Source organism: Cebidichthys violaceus, unplaced genomic scaffold, assembly GCF_023349555.1.
Source record: "Cebidichthys violaceus isolate CVI_PGR_0920_01 unplaced genomic scaffold, fCebVio1.0.p SCAF_23, whole genome shotgun sequence".
NCBI lineage: Eukaryota > Metazoa > Chordata > Actinopteri > Perciformes > Stichaeidae > Cebidichthys > Cebidichthys violaceus.
In genome coordinates, this window is record NW_027176406.1 from 5,588,973 (window position 1) to 5,606,135 (window position 17,163).

The 17,163-nt window shown below is 48.1% G+C and overlaps 1 protein-coding gene across 2 annotated transcripts in view; it reads left to right on the top strand.

Moving 5' to 3' along the window:
• Positions 1 to 17,163, top strand: part of adgrl1a (adhesion G protein-coupled receptor L1a) — an 89,676-nt gene that overhangs the window by 47,528 nt on the left and 24,985 nt on the right. Inside the window, exons 3-5 of one of the 2 annotated variants that reach the window (XM_068719212.1) lie at positions 2,792 to 3,005; positions 4,173 to 4,282; positions 10,815 to 10,829. In XM_068719212.1, the coding sequence (XP_068575313.1) occupies positions 2,792 to 3,005; positions 4,173 to 4,282; positions 10,815 to 10,829 (339 nt within the window). The remainder of the gene's footprint in view (positions 1 to 2,791; positions 3,006 to 4,172; positions 4,283 to 10,814; positions 10,830 to 17,163) is intronic. The other variant, XM_068719213.1, reaches the window with a different exon arrangement.

Here is a 17,163-nt window from a genome sequence, read left to right on the forward strand (position 1 = left end):
GAATTTACACGGTGAATTCCACCTTAAACCTGGAACATGTCAAACACTGTAGGTGTGAAATATGATACAATATAGTATAAGTACAGAATTGCAGTGGTGCCAGAAATAGGCTCGTTATGGCGGATGCTGTCACCATTGAAGTCTACTAGCTCAATAATGGCTGAAAGTATACAGTAACAGTCGGGTCAGAAAAAGAAATATGAGGAAAAGTTAAGGGATTTAGGTTAATGCATCACAATCTCTGTGAAATTGGACTGGTAATTTTTTTCCCCCAATGTTTACATCATTGTGATTCAATATTGTCATTATATTATGTTTGAGCCATACCTCCACACTTGGCATGTGACTTTCTAGTCAGCCAGCTACAAGCGATAAACCAGACATCACAGTCATGGTAACAAGCTGAAATTATCTGCACAAACACAGGCTGAGCAGCATAACTATCAGCAATGCAATGGCTCATTATTGATCAAAACCAGTGCAGAAATGATCATATTCGGTCCCATCAAAACACCCCCTGTTCTAACTCAACCAGAAGCCAAGAAATTAAATTAACTGCCTCCTTGGGCTGTTTTGCCCAAGAGCTGAGCCCTTCCCCTGAAGTATTAGCGCTCCGTGGCGTCACAGATGGCCCTGAATGGCCAGAAATAGTTACCATATCAAGTGGGTTTTGTATATAAAGTATGTTTAACGTGTAGTGTGCCCCCTTTGATGGGGGCTAAGTGGAAGGAGCGCGATCACTCCTGGTGGTCCGCTTCAGTTTAACACTCCTCTTGGCTCACTCTGTGGTTCTAAAAGCTGGCCAGCTGTACGCTGCAGTGTACTTACACCACAGGGTAGTTAAGAGAACAAGGCCACACACTGACACTCTGCATTGTAATCCCACTGTGATACCAAAACTTTGCATGCATGCAAGTGTGTGTGCTTGTCTGTGAACGAGCACACTCACCTGCCCAGTTTGTCCGCCTATGTGCTAATTTGCTTGTGTGGGTTTGTGTGTGGTTGTGTTTGTCTGGCCTCGACTGCTGTTAGCATCTCCGCAAGCTTTAATTAGTATGCGTTTTTGCATCTAGGCCTTTGTGATTTGGCACTGGCACTGCGTGCTGGCAAGGCATAAAAGATTTGAAGTCTGTCTGTGCTAGTCATTCAGCCTTAATGGCGTTAGTTACACAACTGAACTCAAGTCCCTGCTACATAAATGGGTGGCATTTAGAAATACGAGAAAGTCCGATGGCAGTGAATCATGTGGCGCACCGCTGCGGAGCATGTCGGGGATGACTGACATTGACATTGACCCAGATGGGCACTGCTCCTGAATGGACAGCGGCTGAAACCTAAGCAGTGCTAGCTCCGTGTCGGGGAGTGAAAACAGCCCCGCTCTGTGGGTTTCAGCACTAACAGAAGTGGGAGAGAGGGGCTGACTCAGTGCCCTCGTCTGCTGCTGAGCCCGTCTGGCGGGGGGGGATGCTGTGCAGGGAGAGCCTCAGTTCATGAAGAACTTCTTAAATTCCAGCCTGCTTAAGTGGCGCAAGAACTGCTCTGTTTAGACATGACAGCATGCCCACCATCAGCTCACTATGTGTCATGTCCTCCCCGACCGACGATGGAAAGCAGAGCCCAGTCAAAGCCCTCTCCTCCTTCAGGACAGCGGACAGCACCTAGTGGTCTCTGATGCGGCAGTCATTTTCCCCAAAGAAGTTTTGTCAGATCAGGACCACGGACAGCAGCTCTCACAGTCGCCGGCACGAGTCTCAGCACAGAGAAACACTGGGTGTCCTTCAACACTACAGAAACGTTCACTTCCAGATTACTCACTCGGTCTCTACTTCCATCCTGTTTCTGTGCCCCTGTCTCCACCTGCGCTGGAAAGGAAGCCGGAATCCATTTTGTCATTTGTGTGTGTGTGTGTGTGTGTGTGTGTGTGTGTGGCTGAATAAAGAGAAGTTGGATAGGTATGCAGTTATGGAGAGAGCTAGGTAGACAACAAGTGTCTCTCTCAGAGCCTCTTTGCAGCCCTCTTCCATGCCTCTCAGCCTGGCTCAGCGATTAACCCTGAACACCCCGCTGTCCCTGCTGACCCGTCTCCACACAAAGCTATGATGCTTGCCACAGCAGTGCATTGACATGCCTCTGAGATCGCTGATTAACAGCAGCGGCTGTGCAAATGGTGTGGCCACTAGAGGTGAAGGTGTACAGAGACACTAATTCTCTTTCTTTGCTTCCTCTACCCTGACTTCTTCTCTTATTCAGAGTGAATGCTAAGGTGCTGCTCTGACATCCCACAGAGGTGGTGGAATAGCCTGGAAGGGTGCCAGGAGACACAGACACACACACACACACACACACACACACACACACACACACACACACACACACACACACACAGTTCCTCTTTGGTGTGGGGCTGAGGATGATAAGCGGCTGCCTGGCTGTGTGTAGGAGTTTGTTAACATTTGAAACTCTCACAGTTTGTTTCACAAGTGGTGCAATATCTTATTGTAGAAGCTGGTGCGGCTGCAAATCCATCGTGCCAATATGTGATCTGCGATGTTCCGATGTGAAAACTGGAACAGTGCTGAAACGTTACTGCTCGGTGAAGGAGAGTCGATAATAGCTAATTTGTATTTTACATGAGGACAATGGGAACCACTTTCATTCCGCCTGCACTTGTCAAATACTTCACATCATATTTACAATGTGGTCGAATAATAAAGTGCCTCCTAAAAGTATTAAGGTTCATTGAATTATCAATAACTTTGCTTCTCTCTCTCTCTCTCTCTTTCCACTCCAGCTCTGAGCCGGTCAATGATGCCCTTCGGCTTGATGCGCCGAGAGCTGGCGTGCGAAGGCTACCCGATCGAGCTGCGCTGCCCTGGAAGTGATGTCATCATGATCGAGACGGCCAACTACGGCCGCACCGATGACAAGATCTGTGACGCGGACCCCTTCCAGATGGAGAACGTGCAGTGCTACCTGCCCGACGCCTTCAAGATAATGTCACAGAGGTAACTATTGATCCGTTTGGATCTTGCATGTGTGTTTGTACAGTCAAGAGTCTGCTATTGGCCAAAGAAACAAGATACTCTCTCACAACATAATTCCTCCAGAACTTCCTGCTTTTCCTCCCGAGGTGTTGATGTCTTGAGTGAAATTCTGAACTCGGCATCCGCGATCCATGCAGAACACCACTCCGTCTTGGCGAGACGTGCATGCCTATGGCGGTTTATTACATGTGTGCGCATGTGTGTGTGTGTGTGTGTGTGTGTGTGAGTGAATGCGTACGTTCTGGATTGTTGCAGGAGTGTTTGTAGGGCTTCCTACAGCTGCTCACTGTGTTTGCGCTCAGCATCTGCTTCCTCTGAGCTCAGATCAATGGAAGCCCTCTCCCAGCTATCCATCACGCATGTAATGGAGGCACAGGGTGCTGGTGTCGGGAGAGAGCGAGGGAGGGAGGGGAGTGGCAGCGGAGGGGGGGAGAGGAGAATCGAGGGGGTAAAGGAGGAAGACAGACTGCTAGAAACGATGGGATGATAGAGTGAGTTCAGCAGAGATTTGAGATATGAAGGGAGTAAGAGAGACAGCGCAGGGGAGAAACGCTAAAAGCTGGATAGAGAAGGATTATGTGATGAGAATGAGTGAGCGTGTGTGTATCTTTTCATCTGGGTGTTTCTCTGGGTGTGCAAACGTGAGAAGGCATGTGGCGATGCGGTTTAGATGTAGGTATTATGTGCATATGAATGTTTTCCTTGTGTGTGTGTGGCGGTGGAGTATTTGCCTTAGCCCCTCGCGTCCTTCCCTCTTCTCTCACCTCTAATTGCTCCCACTCACAATCCCCCAGGAGAGGAGCCTCTTACGTCACTCGCCCTCTCTCTGCCTCTTACCTCCCTCCTTCCTTCTCTCTATCCTTCATCCCTCTTCTTTTCCCCGTCCCTCCCTTCCTCTCTGTTTCCCACCTCCCCTCGGGTGCAGCTGTCACATGATCTAGTCTAGTGTGAAATTACTCCCTTCCCTACCGTTCTCCTCATCTTTCAGAGCCTGAAGATGTTTTTTTTGCACCCGCTCCTCTTTGTCTTTCTTACAATGGCACTCATCATTTTTGTGTGTGTTATCACTTACTTCCTCCACTCTCTCTCTCTTTCTCCCGTCCTTCCCCCGTCTGTCTCCTCTCACAGGTGTAATAACCGTACCCAGTGTGTGGTGGTAGCCGGGTCGGATGTGTTCCCAGATCCCTGCCCAGGGACCTACAAGTACCTGGAGATCCAGTACGAGTGTGTCCCCTACAGTGAGTACTGAGACCCTGTCGCCCTCCCTCACCTCCCCAACCCCCTCACCCCCTCACCCCATTCACCACCTCTACCATCCTTCCCTCTCCCCCCCCCCACCCCCAACCTGAACCTCCTACCCCCTTTTCAACCCCCCAAAAGCCCTCGATAAATGACGTCCTCACACTTACACATGCACACATGCTCTCTATGGCTTTTTTTCCAACACAAGCACAACAAAACACGACAGACGGTCATCCTCACCTGCTTTCTCTCTCTCTCTCTATCTCTCTCACTTTCTTTCTCCCTCTCTCTGTCTCTCTTTTCTTTCTCTCTCATACACTTACAATGCACAGACACACACACATGCACGCACTCGCCCAGAACGCTAAACCTTTTTTCTTCATCGACAGAGCAACGCAACAGTCGCTGAGAGGGATTTTCACATGGGGGAAGGAAACACAGGGTCTGATAAGCACTTCACACAGGCCCACTGCAGACGTGGGGTCAGCCCTTATTGGCGATCACAGCAGTGCAACACACACCGCCCCACACTCGCACACTGATTGACCCAGGGGCACGCCACTGCCTTTATCGGGTGCCAAACACCTTTGCTGTCCCTCTGATTTCCAATAAAAAATGAAAATTGGGCGCAGTGAGACTGGGAGGCAGGGGGCGTTGTGTGTGTGTGTCTGTGTGTGTTCCACCTCACAATAGGAATGTTAACACAAACAGCAAAGAGCTTATTTTAGACCACATGACCTGGAGCACCACACATTTCAATGTCCCCATGGTAACAGCTGACTTCCACGCCGCACTGCTCAGAGCTCCGTGGCAGGTGTGACACAAACACACACACACACACAAGTCTACCTCACGCTTGCAAAAAGGGGGACACACAGTTGCTTTCTTTCTTCCTCCCTCTCACTCGTCTTCCCCTGAGCAAGCATGCACACACAAACCAAAGCACACTCACACAGCCAAGGGAGCAGACACACACAAAGGATTATACGGTGTTGTGTTGATCCTCGTTCATGTGAAAATCTCCGCTCAGTCTCCCCTCCTCCCTCTCATGTATTATTACTCTCAGCATTGATCCCCTCCCTGTGCAGGAACACCTGGCTGGAGGGGAGGGGCAGTGGCGCTCCCCTTCACCAGACAGAAGCAGAATTGGGGTGCAGGAAGGGGTGCAAGGACGATTGAGGGTGTTGGGGTGGTGGGAAACTGTGACGCACGGGGGATGTTTGATTGATCAGGGTGGGGAAATATGGGGTGATTCTCTCTGCTCTTTCCTCAGGCACAGATGTTGTGTCGAGCCACGAGTTGGAGTTGTCGCCAAGCCGCTAACCTCCTTTACTCTCTTCTTCTTCTTCTCCATCTCATTTCTTCTCTCTGAAGTCTCTCCCTCATCCTTTTTTTTGCTTATTATCTCTCACAGTCAATATCACCCTTTCCCTCTCTTTTCATATTCTGCTTTTCTCTATTTCACCTCCCATCTACACTTCAAGGTCTTTAAACCGAATTCTCTCATTCTTCTATTTATTTACTCTCTAACTACGACAGTATCTTATCATTCTATTCAGTCTCTTCCGCTGTCTCTGTCGGTTTTTTTCTTTTACAGGTGCGACAAACATTCAAATATCCAACCATCCAGCTCGGATGGAGTGGCTCGGAGAAAATCAGGGACATCCAAGCACCTCTCTCAGTCTTTGCCCTTCCTCTGCTCTGTGCTTTTGTGCCCTTGGTTTACCTTTTGAGAGTCTTTGTTGAGTCAGGATGCAGCCACAGTCACAGATAAGAAGTTAGCCGAGTTTCTTCCCATTGGGGATTATTCTCTGCTGTGAATCTTTTCTTTACTGCCGCCCAAGTGGCAACAAGTGTTCTTCTCAAGTCTCCTCTGCCCTCTACACCCGTCTTTCAGTCGATGTTAGCTGCAGTCAGACTGACCCTCTCCAGGCGCCTGACTTTAGTTGTTAGCCCTCTGGAAGTTCTGTGCTGTAGCTTAGTGTCCTGTATTGTAAAGTCCATGGAGGCTCAAGGTAGCATTGCATACCTGCCTTCTACTCCTCATGCATTTTAACCTTGTTTTTTTTTCTCCCCTCTGACTGCACAAGGGAGCTTGTGCTCTCTTTCTGCGAGGCAATCAAAGGGATGATTAAATAGCTGCTGACTTGCATTTTTCCCCGCCCTGTTTGAAAAAAGAAAAAAAAAACATTCATGATTGCGTCTGAAGTATGGCGCGGCTTAGAAAATTGGAAGCTGATCCCTCTATGATGAAAAGTCCTGCCTGTCTGAGGTGACAAAGAAGAGCCAATTACCCCTGTCCTCTGCCACTCTCCTCCATAGAAGAAGCACGACTACGCTACACTCACTCACACGCCGAGAAAGAGAAACAAGTACGCACACAACCTATACCACGGGCTGCTCCACGTGTTTGTTCTCATTTGACAAAGTAAATACGACCTGACACATTCAGACTTCAGAGCTGGAACTGTTCATCCCAAAACCTAGTCACCGTCGCACCGCACGCCACTCAACTCGGCCACTTTTAATTACCAGGATAGGGGGGCGCGTCGCTCTCTTCAGTTCTGCCTCAGCAGAGATTTGTCAAGATTAATTGAATTTGCTGCTGCTAATCGTTCTGGTAATGCCCCATCGTTCACGTCTGGCTGGGAACGCTGGGCACTCTGGCGTCGCCCAAGGCCGTCGAATGTTTTTTCCCCATCGGTTGTCTCGACAAAAAAGGTGAACAAAAGAGAGATGATGTGTTGAGGTTGTGTGTCATAGCAGCTGAGATGGCGCTCAGCCACGTTGATGACTGTGTGTGATGTTAGCGTCTGACAGGGTCCTCTATGTGCGTGTCACACAGGCGCCATGTTACCAGTCACCTGAAACGGCGAGGTGACAGCCAGAGCCAAGCTGACACACAAACACACACACACACACACACACACATCTCTGTCAGCTGAGCTCAAACAAGGGTCCGGAACGTGTGTGTTTGTTGCAGCGCGTGGGATCGCCTTGGCAAAATACAACATCCGCCAACAAGTCAAATCATATCTCATCGAGCCAAAAAGCCCTGCGAGGCCTCCCCGCCACAAAGCGTTGTTTTTGCCAGCCGGAACAGAGCAAGACAAAACGGCTCAACACAACTCTCATTTTGCACTGTCACAGCCGGCTGTAGACTCCTGGGTTACATTAAGACATCACAGATCCACGCACACAGCTGCGGCGTGTATTTACTGCAGTGGAAACCCTACACTGCAGTCTTAGCACAGATGTACACTGAGTCAAAGTAAATCTACCCTGCGAGACCCCCCCCCCCCCCGGGACACAGTGCTACATCATTATTGACTCCTAACGCTCTCTACTCGGGCCATCCATGCAAGCCATGCCAGAGCCATTAGACTTAGTGTGGTGGGTGCCTCTGCTACTTCATCAGTAGTGCGATTTCTCTTGCTGATCTGCACAGTGCAGGTGGCTGAAGCGCCTACAGAGAATGTGCTGTAGAGATTTTCTGCAGAGGTAACTCCACATTCTTGCACTTTTAAGTTCATATCTTGTGGCTCTGCCAGTGTTTCACTTCATGAAATTGATTCTTCCCCACAAATGTATTCAGCGCCCTCTATTCATTAAGAGACGTCGCCTTCTGGACACGGAGGCACTAATGATAGTTGACTTGTTGGGAAGAGTTTGTCAGTCGAAGGAATAACGGTATTGTCACATGACAAGTTTTCAGGGGAAGAAAAGGAAATACTTTGATGTAGCTGAAAATAAAATTCTATTAATATGTTTAGGGGCACCATTAAACGTGGTGGCTCATAAATGTTTGGTGAATGAGAAGCAGGCGGCTGGAATGGGATGACTCTTTACCATGAAAGATTTAAAGTGAGAGAAGGAGAAAGGGGAAGGGAGAGGACGGAAGAAGCTGGAGAGGACACACTATCTCTCAGCACTATGAAGGAGACGGACGAGGCTGAAGATGTCCTGCAGTACAACAGTGTGTGTGTGTGTGTGTGTGTGTGTGTGTGTGTGTGTGTGTGTGTGTGTGTGTGTGTGTGTGTGTACTTGAGAGTGTGTGTTTCTAGCTGTACTCATTAGTGTGGGAGTAATTGATAGGGTTGTAGAGAGCGCTGAGCAGAGTGATTAAGGGGAGAGAGGGCAGTGGCTTATTTCTCAAAAGGGCCCTGAAAAAGAAATGCTGAATGAATCAGACAAACAACCAAGGTGGCCTTAAACTAATCTCCTGCTCACTGTGAGGACAGTTTGATGAGTTTCTGTCTCTTTTCTCTGTGAATGTGTGTGTGTGTGTGTGTGTGTGTGTGTGTGTGTGTGTGTGTGTGTGTGTGTGTGTGTGTGTGTGTGTGTGTGTGTGTGTGTCCTTGGGTACTTGTGATGATCTTCTGTGTGTGTGTGTGTCTATTTTTCAGGTCGACCAAGAGCAGAAGAAATGAAGTCTTCCAGCAATATTCTTCTTCTCCTTTTTCTGCAGCATTGAAGACTTTCTCTCTTTTCTCTCTCTCTCTTTCTCTCTACATGTCACCGCTGTGCATCACACACATCATTTTCCTCCCATTCAGGGAAACATACTTAGTTGTCCATTCATGAAATTTAGGATACAAATGTTTGAGGACACACTTGCATGAAGTGGACAAGCTCTGTTGTCAGTAGATGCGTTTATGAGAAAGCTCCATTTGTTCGAGCTCTGCCGAATCCTAAATCCCCCCCATCCACCCGCAGTTGTTTCAGTGGTGATGAAAGCAGGATGTTCTCTGGTCGGTCTCTCCCTCCCCTGATCTTAGAGCTAATGATTGCACTCGCAGTTGGTGGCGGGGATGTAATGCTTTCTTGCCCCCTGCCCCAGCTTCACAGTACTCTCATCCCTAGCTTTGCCATGTTTACTCCTCTAGGCTGAAAATGGCTGCCATTCCCCGAGTCTTCATGCGGGTTGTTTGTCTGTTTTGATCTTGGCAAGATGATAAATGATCAGTGGTGCTGCTGATACTGATGCTGCCTCTGCTGTATCGCCGGCAAGATGCAAGGCCATCCCCCACACAGATCAGGCTACTGCTGCTAACGCTCCCTTTTTCTTTATTTCTTTTTATTTTACTCGCTATTTGTCTCTTTACGTCTCTCTCTCTCTCTCTCTCTCTCTCTCTCTCTCTCTCTCTCTCTCTCTCTCTCTCTCTCTCTCTCTCTCTCTCTCTCTCCCCTTTTATTCCTTATTTATGCGTAAACCCTGCGAGATGTCGTGACAAGTTCACAGGGCTCCCGGGGGATATCAGACTTCCCTCGACACATACATGACAATCACGCCCGCAGCGGGGATCCACCAGCCATGTGCCTTTGACGCGTGTCTTTCCAGAGAGACACGACGATCCACTCGCACACCGCTTGTGCCTCAGCAGACACAGACGAAAGGCGAGCGCCGGCTCTGTGATGTGAAAGGCGGAGCCGAGATCCTCGCCAGAGTCTCCAGCTGCTCGCGGACCTCCCCAGATGAGGCGACTCAAGCAGGTGCCAAACAGCACCATGGATGTGGAGGGAGCCGCGCCTTACCTGCTGTCAGCAGAGGCCTCGCCGTGACTCAACACACCAACCTATTGATTTGTGTGTGATGAGCCCGCTCTAGACATTGCTCTCATCTCTGTTTTGTCTCTACCATCCCCCCCCCCTCCAACTGTGTCTGTTAGTTTCTCTCTGTGTTTCTGAGACGTTCCACTCTGTCAAGCCCTCCCTTTCCCCTGTTGTTTGTTCTCTTTTTCTTTGATGAGCCAGCATCGGTCAGGCAAGCCAGCAGCTCCCCATTGATTGGACGGTCGATGGGTTGAGTGTTTTCGCTGGCTTCTATAGCGAGCATCCTAACTCTGTAAATTGAGCAAAGCCTAAAGCACCGCTTTCTTAAGACCGAGGGGCCGCTCTGATGTCAACACAGACTGTACATGGGGGAGGGAGGGATTCAACGATCCCGCCGAAGACAGCTAGCCACAGATAGAGACATCCCCATCGCCACCTTCCCATCTACCATCCCCTCATCTCTTTCTCAACCTCTCCCATTCTTTCTTTGCTTCCACAGCTGAAGAGGACCACGACGCAAAGAGGCTCTCCCTCGGTTTCTCTCTCCAACAGGTTCCTGGAGCTGCACTTTTTCGGGCGTAAGGGAAAGCGGGAGGGATGAGGCAATAAGAGGGGTGGAGGTGGGGTCGAGAGTGTGTGGTTGGGGGAGGACTGTGTTGTTGGGGGATTATTGATAAAGCTGAAATGAAATGGAAATGGATTTAAACCCAGGTCAGGCCATTTCCCCTCCTCATTTTCCATTTGAGCCATCCTTTCTCTGAGTAGCCAACCATAACACAGACAGATAACTTGCTTTAAAAAGAGAGAGAGTAAGAGAGAGAGAGAGAAAGGACAGCGTTTTATTTAATCTCAATTTTCTCTTTTTTCCTGCACCTGTTTTTCTTTCGTTCTCTTCACTTTCTCTCTCTCTCTTCTTTACTGTCTTTCTCTTTTATCTTTCTATCTCCTTTCTCCTTTTTTCCGATGCTTGAATAGAAGTGGATCAAAAAGGTAAAGACCACAATGAACATAACAACCACAGCTCGCCCCTTCCTCCCTTCTCCTCCTCCCTTGTCTCCCTTCCTCCCCCCATATATCCCCTCCTAACCCAGCACCTTGTGTTGTGGTCATGTTTGATGTTGATATCCCTCCCCTTTCTTTCTTGATCTCTAATCGCCTCCTCTGCCCTTTTCTTTCTATCTCTCTTTGAACTATAACCAAAACTCTAAAATCCTTCTAGATTTCCTCCTTGGTTCTGATGACACCAGCCTGACCTGCACGCACGCACACACACACACACACACTCGCACAGACACACAAAAAGGCACCATGGGGGGTCAGTCCAGTATCTATGAGAGATAAACGAGAGATTAACTTCATTCCTTTCCTGTACCGAGTACATCTCAGCCTAAACCGACAGACCACATACATTCATATCATCTCATGGGTGGCAAATCTCTCCTCTCTTTTCCATGCCTTTCTCACACTGTTGCCTCACATACACCTGACAATTCACATTTCTCATTCCATTTCTCAAGTCAGCTCATTTTGCTATTGCAATATATTTGACCCTCCAGATCTAAGAAAAAAAAAACCTCTCTCTCATTACCCAGCTGCTCCTTTTCTCCACACTGTATCTCCTCCCCTCTTCTTTTTGGTTCCTCAGGACCGATTCAAAAGTTTGTTGTTGCTGTAGTCTAGAAAGCAAAACATTGTGTAAAGATAACACAGTAACTGGCCAAAGTGTCTCTCAGTATCATTTCACAGTATCCCATTTCCAGGTGCTTCAGCGTCCTTCTCTCATTCTGTCTTTCTCTTCCTTTTTCAATGAATCACACTTCCATCCAACTCCTTTTCTCTCACTGTCTCCTTACTTCTTATTTGTCTACGTTTCTCATCCTCCTCTTCTCTCGTTCTCTTTCTCTCGCCTTCCTCTGATTGGTTTATCTCTCAGATCACATCTGGCCATCACAAGCAGCTGCAGGCTCTTTTGAGCATCTCTTACACTCCTCTTCCTCTTCCTCCTCCTCTCTTCTCCCCCTCTTTCTACAGTTTGTCTCTGCTCTTTTTATTGCACATGCACTGTGAATTTGTGCCCCCCCCCCCTCCCCTACCCTCGCCACCCCCACTCTCCTATACCCATCCACATCAGTCAATCCCTCCTGGTTCCTTATGTGTTCAATGAGGCTCCGGAGGGGGAGGAGAGGGGAGGGGATGGGGGAGGGAGGTGTATCCCCTGCAGGGAGTGCTCCAGCTTCTCGTAATGGCCTGTCTGATACAGCAGGGCATCGCCACAAGCACTCCTAAAGAGCCCCAATCAGCATGGCCAGGCACCTCAATCACTAGCTTCGTAAAGAGGAGAGATAGAGCTGACCCATAGCCAAGGTCACGGTGAGAGTAGTGGCCATCAGAGTCCCAATGAGCCTTAAGTCCCTCTCTCGGGTCCTCACCCTCCTCAACTCTCTCTGAACCCCCCTACTTACATCTGTCTCAGCCTCAGCCATTTCCCTGTCTGGCCCCATGGCTGGATCCATATGTTGGAGGAATTAACTCCTACAGAGGTTGCCATTAATGGTTTATGGACCCCTTCATCTGTTGTCGTGTCCATTTTCATTAACATTGTCTCATATTTTTCTCCCACCGCAAGCAGCCATTTTAGCTCACTCTCCCTGCTTGCGGTGGAATAGCAAGCTACAAAACCATCCTCCTCCTCCTGCTTCCACCTCACCCAACTAGTTCTGTTTATTTACTACTCTCCCTCCCACTAACACTGAGATGAAACCCCTCTCCTCTGTCTGCACTCCTGCCTTAACCCACCTTAATCCATCCCTCCGCTGCTGCTAAACACACTTCCTCTCTCCGTTTATGGCTGAATTAACATTCCAGACCTGTGTCTTGTCCGTGTCTGTCAAAATAATCCTCACTGATTGATCAGCTCATTGACAGATTTGGATTGGGATGGCGTGCACCACACGGTGATTATGTCACATGCAGGAGATCCTGTTCAATGAATGTCCAACCCTCTTTCAACCTACCTACTGTTAGGCTATTTTAAGACCATGTCGGCGTCAGCCGCCTCCCCTTCTTCCCATCACTCGCTCTGTCCCTTTTCTCACCCTTTTTGCTGACAGTCTAGCAGAGTGCACTACCCACATCATTACAGTATTTCATTTATCACTGCTGACAGGACCAAACTAGTGTCCGCTATATTTTTCTCACCTCCAGTCTGTTTGCTTCTAAAGAAAAAGAACGAAAGACAAGGAAGGGGGGGGGGGGGCTTACAGGGACAGAGCCATCGCTCACACAAACAGCTCTCTACCTGTGATTTTTTGGAGAAGTGAGAGGGAATGAGTGAGAAACCACTGCATTGTGTGACAGGAAAAACACAAAGAGATCGCTGCAAATGGAGAGAGAGAGAGAGAGAGAGAGAGAGAGAGAGAGAGACGATGAGTCAGGCAGCATCGACTCATTAGGGATGACCCACCACACACAAGCATAGTCATGTGACCGAGGCAGTGCAGACACCCTGTTCAGTGGCACAGGATAGATAGGGAAGAGTGTGGGGATTGACTGCACATGCAGAAGTCAGTGCATTGTTAGAGCCAAAGAACAGGGAGGTGAGTGAGTGAGGCAGGTGGTCATGAATATGAATCACAGCTTCTGGATTCAGGACCCTTATGGAGAGACAGCACCTTCGGGAGGCCTGATTCAAAGTAGGGATGTGCAGGGCGGTGGCAGGCTAAGCTAGGCTAGGCTAACAGTCAGTAGTCTATATTGTACAACCCCCCCCCCACCCCATGTCGTTTACTGTATCTGCAGCCATGTCCAGACCAACTTTCCTGTCACTCAGTGTCAGCTTCTCTCCAACGCAGATAAGACTTTGCTTTCAATGGACGTTATCTCGAGCTGTTGCCAGCTTTTGGTCTCAGTGAAGGGTATACTCTGGGGGGAATGTTTGGTTTGATAAAAGGTGCCAGTTTGACACCTGCCTCTTCCACAGTCTGGATAGTTTGTGTGTGTGTGTGTGTGTGTGTGTGTGTGTGTGTGTGTGTGTGTGTGTGTGTGCGTGGGTGTGTGCATTGTCTGAGAGTTTGTGTGTGTCCTAGGAGAGTGTGTGCGTGTTGCACGGCTGTTTGTCCTGTATTGTGTATTTACTCCCATGACTTGTCCCCCTTGTAGTCTAAAAGGAAGCGGAAACACAATGGGAACCCCTTCCGTCTCCTTCCTTATTTCTCTCTCTCTTCTCTTCTCTTCTCTTCTCTCTCTCTCACTATATGTCAATCCTCAGCAGGTTAACTCACTCCTAATTCTCATTTCACAGGAAATAACCTAATTACTCTTTCTTACTTCACTCCTCTCTCTCTTCTTGTTTGCACACACAGAACACGCTCAAATCCTTCTTCACTCTTTTCTTGTATCTCTCTGCCTCTCTGTCTCTCTGAAACACACATAGGCATGCCTACACACACACACACACACACACACACACACACACACACACACACACACACACACACACACACACACACACACACACACACAGCTACACAGACTAATGGGCTGTTGACTGCACATCAACATACCATCAGGAGACCCACTGCACGCTCATGCACACACACTAACCCTTAAAGCCCATTAACTGTCCGGCGTGGACGCGGGGTACCGTGCCACGCTCCACTCTGCCCCCTGCTGCCTACGTGCTGCACCTGCCAGTAACAGGTGTGGGATTCAATTAGAGCAGCATGCTCTCAGCAGTCAGTCCTGTGAGCAGGCCATGACTGCGAACTGGGCAAAGGCTCGGGCCAGCAGAGCTCTCAGATCCCTGTAGCAAAACCCCCCCCCCCCAAAAAAAACAACCAAAGCACAAACAACCACAACGACGCCACTTTAGAAACAGCTGCCAACCATTGGCAGGGGGTATTTAGATCATCAAAGTCTTACATTAACCATCACCATGGCGCTGTCACATCAAACATAAAAACACCATGGATCGCAGAAGACAACCAAAATGAAAAGTCTAAATTTAGCCTAAAGCTGTCAGCGCTCACTTTTAATTGCGTTACCAGTCGATCACAAATTGCAGCGAGACACTAATGGGAGATATTTACTGTCATTTTCTGAAAAGTACTGGCACTTTAATCATTTTATACTGCAGCCTCATATTGACAAGTAACAGCTGACCTGTGCCTGGGAAAGGGATTATGGAGATAAATAGTCAATTATTACAGCAGTATTTCCCTGTATGTGTGGCAGTAATTGGCATGCTAGAGTATGATAGCTACAGCCTGGGTTTTAATCCCTGATAAGGTAAATTTCATTTGCCATCTGGCTAGTTTGTAGGGTAAAGAAGTGTTGTGACTGCGTTGCCTAGTGACTTCACTGACTGCAAGATTTCTATCCGCACCAAAACCGGAATGAATCTATTAATCTAACTATCTCACATAATCCCAGATGGCTCTTACTCCAGCTAACCTAGCCAGACTAGGATAATGCCTAATCTCATGATTTACGCCTAATGTCTAATGCCTATTGCCTAATACTCATTCCTACTGTCGTCATAATAGCCTTTTGTACTAGAGTCTCTACTTTTAGGGTTTGGCTGCTCCGGCTTCCCACTGCTATAATCGCCCTTCACAGTTAGCAGGAGAGAGAGAGAGAGAGAAACAGAGTGAAGGCGACGCGGAAAGAGCTGGTAAACAGGAAGGCAGCCAGGAAGGCTGGCGAGCGTAGGTCAGAGTTAATGAAGCCCCCCTAGGCAGAGTTTGCAGGGTGTGAAGCGTGGCCACTGTTTCTGTTTAGCCTGTGTGTGTGTGTGTGTGTGTGTGTGTGTGTGTGTGTGTGTGCGTCCTCGTAGCCTGCGTGTACAGTACAGCCTGGAGGCCGCTGATGAGCTCCTTTGACAGCAGGCCCACCCAACGGTCGGTTCATTAGAATTAACCGAGGCTCGCTGATCGGCAGCCAGCAGGGTTCGCATTGGAGGGGAGGGTGAGAGAGGAACATGGGGGAGGAGGAAGCCAGAGACGGTTGGTCTACGCTGCGCCGCCGTGTTGTTGTGATGATGAGCCCAATAGAGTACAGAGTGCTACCAATTTAGGAGAGGGTTAGAAGGTTAGGTGCAATAATATTTTGTGGGGGGAACACCGTGGCGAGCTTCATGTAGTGACAGTGAATTGTATTGCAGACAAAAACAACTCTTTTGGTGCCGTGATAGATTGTAGTGCATTCTTCTCTCTTCCCCACACATTACAGCCAGTCAAGACTCAGAACATTATGCCTCTTCCTCTAAAGCTCCAGATCAAATCCTAAGCTATTATTATTGCTTATAAAAATCAAATATAATAATATTTACAGAATTGTAATGAAATTGACTGCATGTTTTGTGTAACATGCAGTTCTTATTATTAAGCCTCCTAGACAACATAAACACACCCACGGCACACACCTCTGACCTTCTGACAGCCGCAGTAGCATCGGGGAATTCAACCCAGGTCAATGAGGTACGCATGCAACTATTCATTTTAACGTTACCAGTTAGCTAACGGCATACGGAAACCGCAAGCTAGCCAGTCAGCAGCAAAGCTTATATACTTCCTTACTCCTCTTCATCCCCGAAGGGTAATAAGGCCGCAGGGAGATTCCTTCATTATACCTTTTGTCCTTGGTAACAAGCTACATCTCTCCCCATGACAAGAGCATCATGTACAGCACCTCTTCCAACTACAAGACACGCCAGCAAGCAGGGCCGCTTCTAGCTTTATTGGGGCCCGATGCGAGACGTTTGCTACTTTTTACACATAGACATATTTTAATTTACATTAGCTTCTTTGTTAACATCAAACTCAAAACAGACATGCTAATCATAAATAAACCATTTAACAAATACATTTTTGATGTTTCATTTATGTTGAAGGTCTCTTTGAATGATGATGAAGTTAAGATAGATAAGGTATAAGATTTAAAATTAATGGATGGTCCACATTAATTTCGGGTCCTATTCCGGGAGGATGGTGAAAAGGTTAGCTGAGAGCCCTGACTGTAATGACCTATACATCAGTCTCACTGTATCGTGGAAGCAGAAGAGTTGGAATGCCAGCGTTCATATTCATAGTTACTTGTCTTTGGTTGGACGTCCTTTTTTGCGACTGTAGAGAGAACAGCTTGCATGTTTGTGTATCTTTGTCCTTTACTCTACCTTGAGGCAGAATGTTCCTGGCTTTGTTTATGGGTCACCTACATGCAGAGCCGCTGCATTGCTTTCTGCATGTTGTTTATTTCTCTATTTACAGTAGCATTGTACTTTTGAGGCAGTGTCCTACTTTCAGTGGTTGTTTTTTTTCCACTCCAT